The 13,937-nt window shown below is 33.4% G+C and overlaps 1 protein-coding gene across 1 annotated transcript; it reads right to left on the reverse strand.

The window, feature by feature from the left end:
* Positions 1-1,047: 1,047 nt before the first annotated feature.
* Positions 1,048-10,508, reverse strand: LOC146908997 (subtilisin-like protease Glyma18g48580). Its single transcript, XM_085729764.1, has 12 exons — positions 10,412-10,508; positions 10,176-10,285; positions 9,971-10,068; positions 9,715-9,870; positions 4,003-4,126; positions 3,211-3,766; positions 2,985-3,079; positions 2,764-2,876; positions 2,505-2,691; positions 2,231-2,360; positions 1,944-2,160; positions 1,048-1,864 (listed from the first exon to the last, which is right to left on the reverse strand). The coding sequence occupies exons 1-12, from the start codon at positions 10,502-10,504 to the stop codon at positions 1,323-1,325; spliced, it is 2,421 nt and encodes an 806-aa protein (XP_085585890.1). The 5' UTR covers positions 10,505-10,508; the 3' UTR covers positions 1,048-1,322.
* Positions 10,509-13,937: the final 3,429 nt, after the last annotated feature.

A 13,937-nucleotide genomic window follows, 5' to 3' on the forward strand; every position in this document is an offset into this window, starting at 1 on the left:
TACAAGGCCAACGTTTGATAATATGTTGTTGATATACTACAACAAGTTATAGAACCAATTGATGAGGAGGTTATCCTGATAACAAGATTGGCATTTGGTTGCTTGAGTCAAAATCCACTTTCTCAACCAAGCATGGATAAAGTATCTAAGATGCTTGCAATAGGAAAATCAAAAGCAACTTCACATGATAAGACTAGGACAACTTCACTAACTCAATGAAATTGTCTACTGTACATATATAATAATGATACTAACAGCCTCGTCTTTTTGTTGTTTCTTCAGTTCTAAGCATTGTAGAGTTTGGCTTAGAAATCATGCCTAAATATTGAGCGAATAAAATTGATCACACGGGGAAGAGTTTCTTACCTTTATTTATCACGACATGCTTGGCTAACTGGCTCCCAGGAGTAGCGATTTCTGTAAAAGAGTAGAAAAGCACGACAAATGTTCGTTACAAATCCTGTAGATGCAGCGATGTTTGGTTGGGCGTTACCTCACAAACAGACCCGGGAGGATGCATATGTTGAGGGGAAACAAGGCCGGCATATGTTCTCCAGTTTGTGTCAATTAAGGAAGCAAATTTGTGCACGTTCCTATTCCAATTTTTTCACCAGCTTGATGTCCAAAAAGTTTTGATAGGAGGGCCATGGTTTTCCAATAAACACATGTTGATAATCAGAGCTATGAACAGAGAAGAGGAGGCGTCACAAGTGCATCTGTATACGGTGCCTTTTTGGATACAGATCACAACTTATCAGCAAGGCATGTGACAGAGAAGGTGGGTAAGCAACTGACGGAGGCGTTTGGGGAGTTCCTGCTGCATATGCCAATTGACTTAAAAATGGTGAATTGAAATTTAAAACTATGAAATATCCTTTCAATCACATTCCTTAATGACACATGCTTAAGATTGAATAATTCTTTTTTATCTTTAGTCCACTAAACATTTGCGTCAATTGAATAACCTAGTCCACTAAACAATATTTATCTAATTACATAGTACATATAAAATCAGTGTGAAAGTTAAAATAGAAAAAATACTTATAATTTAAAATCACTTATGGTTGTGCACGATATATAGATATCACACTCTAATATACATCAATTATTAGGGTACATATACACTAGTTATTATAATACTCATACTAAGCATTTATGCTTATTATAAAACTCATTAGACTACCATACATACCCAAGCAACAACAACAACAAAATAGATGAAATAACAAAAGCAAACTGGTATAGTCTAATAGCCAAACATGCATTTACATATATGCATCTACATTTTATTGTCATAACTCAACCAACACTGAAATAATCTTTCATTTGCGCCGAACAGTAACGGGGCTCCTTACAACGTGTTTTCCATTTGTCCATCGCAATTCTCCAAATTGGTATTTCTTCCTTGGAGTCACACTTGTTGCTTGCACAATAACTTGAAATTTCTTCTTTTCACCTATTTTCTTGAAATTTAAGGAATCTGGAACAACAACAATTTTATATCCAGGCAATTGAGCTTTAGCAAAATATGTACTTGGTGGCCCAACATTGGTGACTATGCGAGTGACATTAACAGCATTCAACCCAAGATATGGTAATGTGATTGAAGGGTAATTCAAGTCATTTATGCTATGTGATCCTGAACAAGTAAATGTCATGTTGAAATTAAGTGCTGAAATGAGTTGTTGGTTGTATCCAGAAGCACATAAGAAGTTTAAGTAATCCTTAATGCCTAGATCATATACAAGTCCAGGATCTATTGCAAGGTCAGGTTGAACATGCCCTGAACCATAAGCAAAGGGAGTGGCTAGTTTTTTTTCAAATGCATCCTGAATTGGCCTGTTTGTGTTATCTAGTGTAGTTGCTGCAAGGATGTATAATTAAATAAGTTAGGACTCTTGTGGTTAATAGAAAATATATGTATTGTGTGTGCTTGTGTGTACCGGTGGTCATGATAGCTGATTTAATAGCTGCTGGACTCCAATTAGGATGCAATGTTTTGATAAGTCCTGCAATGCCGGCCACATGAGGGCAAGACATAGAAGTTCCTTGCATTACATTGAATGAAAATTTTTTGCGATTGTCTATTAGTAAATTAGACACACTTGCGAACAACGAATAGGCAGCTAGTATGTTCACACCAGGTGCAGTAACATCGGGCTGAAACAAAAGAAAATTAATTTACAAAGAGTACTATAGATACTTTATAACTAGTTCAAGTGTATGACACCTTGAGTATTGATGTCTGAATTCTATTTGGTCCTCTAGATGAGTATGATGCCATAACTGGAGCTGGATTTCTTCCAAAGAGTGTTTTTGGTCTTGACATTCTTATTTTAGTAACCGACTTTATGGTATCACTGCAAAACACAAGTATGTGATTATGTATAAATGGTGCCTTTATTTGTAATATGTAATTTCATGATGTCACAATGTTAAAAGCTTGTCACAAGATGAGTAATTTTCTTTTTGTTGATAGCAAGGTATATATTGTTAATAATTACGTGGTGGTTGCGCCTATTCTATGTCCTCTTGTAAATTGATGCCTATCATAATAGTTGACAGTAGACAAAACATGAGGCTCAGAAAGAACCGTTATCCCATTAATTTCTGGTTGATTTTTCAAAATCATTGCCTCGGCACCGGCCGAAAAAGCCTCCTTACCCTGAGAAACTGAGTTTGTGACAAATCCTGTAGGTAAATATAAATAAATATTAATATTTATATAAAACGAATAATATGGCATTAATGATGAGTAAGTACCTAACAAATGTCCAGATACAAAAGTGTTATTTGGCAATATCTCTTCTGCAACACACTCCACTATTTTACCACTCACTTTTGAAGGATCAAGTGTTCCTGGTTTACAAAATCGACTGCAATGATATGCATATAAAAATGTTCTAGTAAAAACCATCAATAAATGCTTAATTATACACAGATTATTTGGAAGATAAAAAGAAACTTTTGGAATGTGCACGTACGCAGCTTGATTAGTCACATTGGCAAATTTAACATCAGTAGAATGGACTAGAGTGAAAGACTGGTCAGGTGGCAACTTTACAAAAAGACTGGCTCCCTATTAATATAAAAATATCGAAAACAATTATTCCAAATCTATAGTAATAATAAATAAATTAATAAGATCAATAATAATTGAAAAAAAAAAAAAAAACTAGAAGAGGAATATGAGAATATTAAGGAGGATACCGTGACTGTTTTGTTGCCAATGGTCATAGTACTGCTGAAGTCTCTATCAATTGTACTTGCAGCAACTGTGAATACCCAAGGAGCTATATTCGCAACACTTCCAGGGGTTGGTCCATCATTTCCTGCAGAGGCAACTAATAATATATTTCTAGAAAGTGCATGGAATGCTCCAATTGAAACCTCGTCTGTAAAAATATCTTCGGGATTTTTAAGGTATTGGCCAGCAGCTGAAAGTGAGATTATATCAACACCATCACTAATTGCTTGCTCAATGGCAGCTAACACATCAGCACCAAAGCACATAGCAGCACTTGCATCTCTGGTTTTTGGAGACCAACACACTTTATAGGTTACAACTCTTGATTTTGGAGAGCCACCTTTCACCGTACCATTGCCAATACCAAATATGCTTGCACCTGGTACGAAGTTTCCACCTGCTGTTGATAGTGTATGAGTACCGTGGCCTAGAAAGTCACGTGCTGTTTGTTGTGAACGAGGAAGTTTGCCGTTATACAGTTCATATGCTCTGTTGAAAAATCTTGCTCCAATTAACTTCCTGGTTTGTTTATGTAGTGCAATTAATCAACAAATAAAATGATTGTTAGAGCGAGCGGGCGTGCATAATGAACAATTTTTTTTTTTTTTCCTTCTAATGCCATCAGTATTGTTAAAACTAGATCAGATTATTTGTAAGGAATTTGCCTTCTTCTGACAATCAATACAATGTTTTTACTTATACAAAAACTAAGCAAATATTCAAACTTTTTTTTTTGAGAGGAGTAAATATTCAACCTGTTACATGGAACTTTCTTTGAACCTTTGAGTTTGTTAATTTGACAGATGTTACCCCCACGCCATTTTGCTGGAATTGGACCTATTCCTCTGTCGTCAAAACTCTTCGATTCGGGCCAAACACCTAAACCAAAATATTGGATAATGTATTTTGTATAATTTAGGCATCTAGGTCTATTTAATTAAGAAGCAGATCTTTCACACGAAGATTATATATATATTAGGTTTTTTCTAGATTACTCTCTCTTGTTTAGGGGGTATTTACCCTCTCATGATATCAACCAATCAAATTGACTCATATATATATATATATATATATATATATATATATATATATATATATATATATATATATATATATATATATATATATATATATATATATATATATATATATTACATTTTGATTGGTTGATATCATGAGAGGATAATTACCCCCTAAACAAGAGAGGGTAACGTCGGCCTCACCATATTATTAGAGAAAAAAAAATTATAATATTGAATCTGTCAATTGGAATTCTTGTAACTTGTGACCCACATGACTAAATTATTACAAACATTGTGTAATTGTAAATGGGAACAATTGTAAATGGAAAGGATCTTAACTCAGTACAAAGATATTGTCGTAATATAAAATAATTTTTTATACTAACAATTCAAGAAAGCATCTTTGCTTACTCAAAGAAAGCTTGCGGTTTGAGACAAAAATAAAAAACAATTCTCCAACTTGAATTATCAATTTTGAGTAATTTATAGAACAATTCCGATTGTTCTATAAATTACTCAAAAATAAAAAACAATCCGATTGTTCTATAACAAGTATTATACACCCTACTTTAAATAACATGATCATAAATTACGCAAAACCATAAATATTAAATTACATAATATAGACATGACCATAAATTTTAAATTATATACATAAGATCATATATAAAATAATGAAGGTGATTGATGGTTAAATTGACATCACCATCATTTCAGAGTCAAGTTGGAGAAATATTGAGAATTGACTCAAAATTGATGATTGAAATTCGGCAAAAATCGGGTCCCGATTTGGAGAAATCGTGACACGAATTGGTTAAGATTTTGGAGGTTTTGACTCGGCAAAAATCGTGGCCCGGAGGTATGAAATCGTGACACGATTTCTAGATAACGTTAGTATTGCATTATGTACTAATGTGAAATCGTGGCACAATTTAGACAGAATCTGTGCACTATATAAGACTTCATTCTTCATGTTTTGGGTAAAGCTTCAAGAGAAAAAACTTGAAAAATCAAAGGAGATAATTTTAGGCTTGAGGGTCTCTGGTGACAGTTCTCCGTGCTCGGAAAACATTTGTAAACACCTTGGTGAGTGAAATCATTGAGTCTCTTGTTCTTGGGAAGAGATTGATAGCAATTAGGGTTTGTTATTTGTGAGCTTGTTGAAGTTAATTTCTTGTAACCTTTTTGTATCTCTTTATAAAGAACTCATTGATAGTAGATTTGAGAGATCAATGTATAAAATTTCTTGGTGTGTTTGTTCCTCTTCTCTCTTTATCTTATGCTTGTGGTTTTGTACTTTACATTTGGTTCTTGGATTAGATCTAGGTCCACTATTATTGTTGCTTGATATTACTTTAATATTGATCATTCCTTCCATTTTGCTCCACACATCTAAGTTTATTGGTGTGATTTTGAGTCCAAATTCACACCATATATTATACTTACGTTTCATTATTGTAATATAACAACATTCAATCAAATCCCTAGTAAGTTGCAAATGTATTTATAAGCAAACAATTATTAAAAGAAATGGCAACTAACTTTATCACAAGTTGTTATGCCTTAAACCACATAAAGTTAGTCAGAATGCATCTTTGCTCCATTTAAGAAGCCTCCATTTACCCCTGTTCGCTTCTTAGATGTGTTACATGTGGCAAAAATAAAACCAAGGGCTGAGATTAAAAGATTTGAAAAAATACACTTGTTTTATAAATTAGAAAAGCCACGCGCGTTTCCTCTTCTGCTATCTCTGATACAGCAACGCACCTTCCTTCTTCCTCTTCTCAAAATCACTGTGCATCTCCCTCTCCCCATCGACGGCGCTGCCGACGCCGCACCTCTGCCTCCATCCACCGGTGGCGCTATCAAGTTCATCAAAAATAACAAACTTATAAGGAATTTTTGAATCACTGTTTTAAGAATCGAAATCCAAAATATCAAAATCTTGTATTTTCTTTTTCATGGTTTAAATCAAGCTCAAAGATGTTGGTTTTCATCCCTTAAGACTCGTTTTTTTAACCTAAAGGATTAAGAGGATTGTCAGTTTAAAATCCATTCAATCCCTTTGTTGTGATTCTAATTTTAATTACTTAATTTGTTCTTCAATTTTAGAAAGACCCTCTGTTTTGATTAATTAATCTCGTCAAAATTGTGGTTATAGATTTTGCAATGAAACTGGGAAATTGAAAGGGGAATGAAGGAGGTGGAGGAGAAAGGGATTAGGTGACCAAGAGTGGAGAAAGCATGTGATGATGTCTTTTAATCTCAGCCTTTAGATTTGTTTTTGCCACATGTCACACATCTGTAAATTAAAAAGGAGCAAATGGAGCAAACACAAATGGAGCAAAGATGCACTCAGTTAGTCACAACTTAATTGGTTGTGATATACTGATAGTGTATAACTTTTAAACAAACAATACCCGAAGATTATACTATTTTTATTAATACTAAAAATGAATATTAACATATCCAATTGTCTTTTAACTTCTTCATTGATTACAAAGAATATTTAAGGTTGTCAAAATCGGGATTTTGTCCTCGTGAGCGTAGCTCAGTTGGTTGGGACAATGCATAAAATATGCAAAGGTCAGGGTTCAAACCCCGGCCACTACCAAAAATCGGGATTTTGATTCAGGTCGAAAGGGAATAACAAAATCGCAAATCGTAAAATCACAATCAAAATTGAATGATTTTACTCAAGGACTTTTGTAGAATTGATATAGGATAGTAAAATTGGAAATCGTAAAATCGCAATCAAAATCGAGGATTCTACCAAAAGAAAAATAATGCGAAATATATGTTATAAATTGCATATAGTCATAAATGACTCAAAATTCAAAGTCCACAGAATACATATACAAAAATGACTCAAAGCCTAAATATCAAATATTCTTTAGTAGTCATAATAATACTAAACAATCTAGACAAATATTTGAAGCCAAATCCTAGATGTCTGATGATGACATGCTGTCATTACGTAATTTTTAGGACTTATTGTGACATTTTGATAGAGTTCTCATGCAATTTATACTGTTCTGGAGTGCAAAAAGCTGAAATATTGAAGTCTGTTTGAAGCAAATCGCGCCACGCCAAATTCAAGCCTTGCCGCGATTTTTGAAGAGAAATTTCACATCTCCCTGTTTTAGAGGAATCGCAGCGCGCCATAATACAGCCGCGGCGCGATTTTATGCTTTCAGGCCCAAAACTCTATAAATACTGCACTAATCCTGAAGAACAAGGGTTACGATTTTGGAGAGCAAAGTGCGATTTTGAGACATCGGAGACGGCTAGAAGGGCGATTTCTTCAACCTTTTACCAATTCATGTATGTTTTAATTATTTCATTGATTATGCTATTTGTAAACTCGATTATGAGTAGCTAAATCTCTTAGAGATTAGATCCGAGATGAATCTTTGTAACCCTAATTGACACATGTTGCTGTGAAACTCTATTTTGTTTATGAATTCAATTCTAGTTTATTCAATTCAATTGTTCTTAATGCTTTTTATATCTTGATCACATATAACTTGATTTTGTGAGAACGAATGACCACTGACCATGGCTTTCGACTTAGACCTAATTGAATTGTTCTAATAAACAGGGTTAGTCTAGGAATAGATAATCGTTTGTTAGTGATAATAGGTTAACGTTCGATAAAACCTTCAAGAATTATTAGACCACCCAAGGGATTGGGGGCTGTAGTTTGAGAAGAGGGTTCTAATTCAAGGGATTGATTAGAGCTATTTTGTTAATCATCGTAAATTAGAAGAAGATTCATAACAAATAGGTGTGGTATACCAATTAGGGGAACTTAGAGGATTCGACGGATCTGATCTCATCTCTCTCCTTATTTTCTTAATCAAATCTATTTTCTTTTATTTGAATTCATAAAATCAAACCAAATCTACTTCCTAGTGGCAAAACCTAAATAAACTTTACACATCCTATTTCTATAACGCAATTGAATTATTGAAGTTAAAAACAGTCCTCGTGGGATCAATATTTTTACTACTTCGATAGTATTTGGTGCACTTGCCAAACGTCTATCACTGGACTAAATACTTGATCATAAGTGAGTAAGTGACTATTAAGTTTCAAGGCAAAGAAATGCGTAACAAACACTTAAAGAATGAAAAAACAATAAATCAAATCCATGACATCTATTTATAGCTGAACCGTGTCATGGGTATTTATAGAACCAGGTCATGGGTACAAATCGGGTCATTTGACGAACCAGGTCAAAAATTGACCCGTATAAAAAAAAGGCTGAACAAAATCCTTTAAAATCATGCGATTTTGAAAGAATTTCACGATATTATACGATTTTGTACGATTTTGCCTATTTTGGGATTCTGCTAAGAATTTGAGTTGTTGAAGCTAACTAAAATCGCAAAATCATAGGTTTTGGGACTTAAGTCGCGATTTTGAAAGGGAAGGTTTTGGGACTTATGTTCGCTTCAACGTTTTCTACTTCTGGTCCTTGCTGAATAGATTACTCTTTTGAATATGAAAAATGATGCTTTGTCAATTCGTTGAGTTTTGTCATTGCCGAGTTATGTTCAGGCTGGCTTGCGCTATGAATTTGGTTACAAAAAAAAAACATACTTTGCTGAGTGTGTTTTTTTTTTTTTATGCTTTGTCAATTCGTTGAGTTTTGTCATTGCCGAGTTATGTTCAGGCTGGCTTGCTCTATGAATTTGGTTACAACAAAAAAACATACTTTGCTGAGTGTTTTTTTTTTTTTTAATAAGGTAAATTAGCTCACTTAAATTGGCAGTGGAGAGAATCGAACCTGAGACCTCGAGGAGGAGCACATTTCCAGATCCCAAGTCAATACCACCAAGCCAACCCAAGTGGGTTTTGCCGAGTGTGTTGTTGCTTCTGTCTTTGCAGTCACCATCACGCCTACTTCCACCCAGCCATCGATGCCGGTGTGGCCATCTTCTCCTCTTTCTCTTTCTCCTTTATACTGATTTCTCTTTTATTTTAATGGCAAATTTTCTCGCTTTAGATTCTTTTGAGATGTCAACTTTTGATTGGATGTGATCAAATCCTATTTGTTGTGACCATCTAAAAATTACTCCTCAAGTACAATTATATAAAAAAAAAAAGTTCTTATGTATTTGGTTTAATAAGGACTGGATACATATACTTTTTTACTTATACTTAAAGCTGGAGACAATATTTTAAAATTTTGATTGAAAGTCTAATTGATGAGACCATGATTGAAAGTCTAATTTTACTAAGAAAAAACCATGATCGAACCAACCAACAAATTGGTCGGTTTTCAGCCCCACTGATCGGTCCTGTGAGTTATGACAACACTGGTTGGATAATTACATTTCTCAACATATTTTGTCGATGATCATTAATTAATTAACGGGGAATGTTTTTCTAAAAATTGTAATTATAGGACTAATGTGGTCAAATTATAAAGTTAAGTACCTGTATCAATGTTAGCTATGATGGTATTTTCACCAAACCTTCCCTTTTGCCAAGCTGAGTTGATATCATTTGTACGCAATCCAAGAAATTCCCATGAACGTGTAGTGTGTAGTTTATGCTCTTTGCTCAAGAACACAGATACCACCTTTGGGTTTTCTGCATATATGTTGGAAAAAAATATATAAAATGAGAATTATTTAGTTGACAAATTAAAACATTAGATCTACAAAATGTTTATGATAATTATGTTTCTGACTTGCAATTAGTGCAGCTTCTTCCTCTTCAAGTATAGCTGCAAAGCCATTGATCTGTTTATTATATGAATAAATTATTGCTTCCTTTGCATTCTCCTTGCTGTGAATGATCAATTATCAACATACACATACACAGTTAATCAATTAATTCCTTCTAAAGAAAAATTAAGTTGAATATTGAAATGTTTTTCTCATTATTATATATACCTTCCTAAGATTGAACCAAGTAAATCATAATGAGAAGATGTAGCAGTGTCAAGGTCAACAGAGGAAGGGGTTGGACCATGTGAATGTGCTCCCAAGTATATAATGTAACACTGTAAAATATGAAAAACCAATATCTAATGAAATTAATCGAAATCATCATCTTAATTACAATGTACAGGTTCATTACAAAGTATATATATTTGCGTGTGATTAATTAGAAGCAAAACTGGCTTTACCTTTTTGCTGGCATGAACATCAATCAGCAACAAAGTGAAAATAAGAAGTGAGGAAACAAGAAGGTGATGAAGACATAAAATGGAGCGACCCATGCTTAATTCCCTTCCTCATGTAACGAAAGTCGTATATAATGGGCATATGGGATAAAAGACATCTGAAGTCTAATTTTTTTTGGGTACAATTTATTATTAGCTTTTAGGAAAGCAAAATGAATATTATGTCTCTCAAAGATGTCGGTTTATTAGCAAGAGTTTGATTGATTTTGTAAATTTAAAGAACAAAGTTGAAAGAGGATTTGATATCTCAACTGATTTGAACTCAAAGATTAAAGTTCATGGTTGAGGTCCCAGGAAAAAGAAAAATATACTAACATTGTTGTTAACAAAAATTTCGCATAGATTTCCCTGATTTAAGTTGTGATTGCAATTCTTTTCTCCAAATATTTTTTACTAGCAGAAAAACAATCACATATTTACATTTTTATATTGTATTTCACTGTTTATATATTTTTTATTTTGTCTTCTAGTTTAAATTTAAAAAAAAAGGTTGTTATGGGATAATATGTAGAAAAAAATGTTCAACTAAAAGATAGTAAATTTCTTATAATTTAGGCAGAGATTTAAATTTGAAAATAGAATTGGATTCTTAAGGGTAACTTTGTCATAAAAAGGGTCCCACCAAAAAGTAGTTAGTTAATGGTTAACTTTAAAGTTGTTTTTATACAATGGTATTGGTATCGATTCAACCTATCAACCATATCATTATTTAAGTTAATTTTTTTTTTACTGAATTGTTTATTTATATTTTTTACAAAGTTATAGCTATGTCAAAAAAAATTAAGGCCATGTTTAGATTGATGGAATGTGGTGGGATGAGATGGAATGTGGTGGGATGAGTTAAGATTTTATTGTTTAGATATTCATTAAAAGGATGGAATGGAACACAATGGAATACATTCCATCACTTACTCCCATTTTGTTTACCCTCTAATTTGGACGGAATGAGATGAAATCTTTAATATGTTAATTTTTTATTTGCTAAATTATAAAGATATCTTGTCTTCTTTACAATTTTTCCTCAAACTTGTCATGTGTTTCTTCGATCTACAATGTCATTGTCACTCAATCTGCATGTTAACTTTTGCTTTCGGTAGTTCATGATTATAAACATTGCTAACGTTAAATAACAACACAGTGACCCACCATTATTTCTGAACCTAATAGTGGTTCTTTGATCCAAACAGCATGCGCCACTTTCTATTTCAAAGAGAAACATTTGCTTCATTTTTTTATACTAATTAATTATTGATGATTAGCTTTTCTCTCTTTCATCCTGTTATATTCTTTTTTTTAGAGAAATAATATTTGTACATCCATTTTTTGACAACTTTTTTGACAAATTTCTCTCTCATACTCACATTATATTCTTATTCTCTCTCTTCCTTTTTCTCTCTCCATTGTTTTGGACCAATGAAAAGAGAGAAAATGAAAGTTGTCATTAAAGTTGTCCAAAATGGTTGTACATATATCACTACTCTTTTTTTTATGTGTTCATCTAATTATATTCTAATTTAAGAACATGTAATATTTTTACTTTTTTTATTAATTTAATTTAGCACTGTTTATATAAATTATAATACCTTGGTCATTTTCGTTTAAAGATAACAGTGTTTTCGGTGAATAAGATACTATGTTTTAACTTTATGTAACAATATTTTTCATAGAAGGATAAAAATGGAATAAATAATTTATAACTTATTCCGTTTCGTCCATTTTCCAAATAATGGAACGAATAATTTGTTCCGCTCCATCATAAAATATTCAAACAATGGAATGAAGTAATTGTTCCGCTCCATTTCATTCCACTCTGTTCCCTTCCATTTCATTCCGCTCCATTCCGTTCGTTTTAATGTATCCAAACAAAAGAGTTTAATTTTATACATTGGCGGTGTAAAAAAAAAATACATGCATCCAATCAAATCACTGGATGATACATGTATAAAACAAATTATATTGTCAATGCATAAAAATTAATCTAAAAAATTAATGCTAGTCAGTTAATATATACTTTCTTTCAAAAAAATAATTTACTCCATTCCACAACGAGTGATCCATTTGTAAAAAAAAAAATCCCAAAAAGAATGACTCATTTCATTCACCAATACAAATATTAATTATCTTTTTCCAATTGTACCATCTATTTAATAATAATTTTATCACTCAAATTCAATATCTCCCACTTTGTATTGATTCAAATTCAGCTGTCGTAACTATTTTTGCGCTTCTACAACATTTCTCGCAAAACCTCTATCAACATTTGGTTGATTTCCTTTGGAGCCTTTGGAAGCATAGAAATCTCAAGTTATGGAAAGATGTATCAGAGACATGTGCACAAGTTATCAATCAAACTCGCCACTTAATGGAGGATTGGAGCATGGCAAACATTTCTCTATCACTTGCACGTCACTCTTATAATACAACAAACATTGTTCAACAAACAACATTAGCGCTGGTGTTGTAAGCTTTTGCAAGTGTAGTCCATGATAAGTACTCTTACACGTTAATGTTGAGTACTGCTTCGGCTAGGTGGCAGCAGCCTCAAGGTGGTCATCTCAAATACAACGTTTATGCCTTCTTTTTCGAGCAGCTAAATAGAACATGTATTGGGATGTGCATACAGGATGAAGATGCCACTTATGTATTGGAAAAGACTATGTCTATTACTCCAATGTGCACAATGTCCATAAAAACGCACCTATGCACCTTTTTCGTACACAACCTCCTTCTGTGTCCAAGGGCGCAACTCATGAAACAATTGGCTAAAAAAATCCACCGCATCATTGTAAATACTAAGTACATCATTGTTACCATAACACTTTATGAACACTTTGTCACCACCCATCAAAATGACATGAAAATCATCATCCACAATCTTCTATTGAATAAATGGTATGTTTCTCCCTTCAAAACCCATAGCTACAACTCCTTTTCTTGACCATTTAACATCCGACTTAACTGAGTTGTATTTCCTCTTAGCAATAACATCATCACCCTTCTTCCTCTTCTTCAAAGTATCAATCCCTTTGGAAGCTAATCCTCTTGATAGTACAATAGTAGCATCCAAATGTGCAATAGTCGTGGCAGGAGCAGGATCGGTCAAATCATCTGTAGGTACATAAACTGCTTGAATAGAAGTTATAGACCCTTCTTTGTTAGAAGTAATTCGTTCTTGCAAAGTACCCACTTCAGTACCCAAGGTGGGTTGATAACCCACAACAGAAGGCATTCGGCCCAATAGGGCAGATACGTCCCCCTATTCCTAAAGCAACATAATCATATGACATCCTATCTGACCCTCCCACGTCTTCCATATCTCCTTACACACGTTCCACCCTTTTCACCTATGCTATATCTAAACATTTCACCTCATTTTCTTCCTCATTACTCGTCGCCTTCTCATTCACCACCACTAACTCAGCCTTCCTAATCACCTGCTTAGCTTGCAACCTCCTTTCTCCCTCTATTC

This window comes from Medicago sativa, chromosome 7 (assembly GCF_051527215.1).
Source record: "Medicago sativa cultivar Bolivia chromosome 7, Bolivia_mono, whole genome shotgun sequence".
NCBI lineage: Eukaryota > Viridiplantae > Streptophyta > Magnoliopsida > Fabales > Fabaceae > Medicago > Medicago sativa.

What these genes read in the sequence shown, in the direction of transcription:
- LOC146908997 (XM_085729764.1), bottom strand. Translation starts at nt 10,504, where the DNA reads ATGGGTCGCTCCATTTTATGTCTTCATCACCTTCTTGTTTCCTCACTT. An exon ending in AATGTGACTAATCAAGCTGC is followed by an intron (nt 2,877 to 2,984) that starts GTACGTGCACAT and finishes ATATCATTGCAG; the next exon opens with TCGATTTTGTAAACCAGGAA. An exon ending in AGAATAGGCGCAACCACCAC is followed by an intron (nt 2,361 to 2,504) that starts GTAATTATTAAC and finishes TGTGTTTTGCAG; the next exon opens with TGATACCATAAAGTCGGTTA.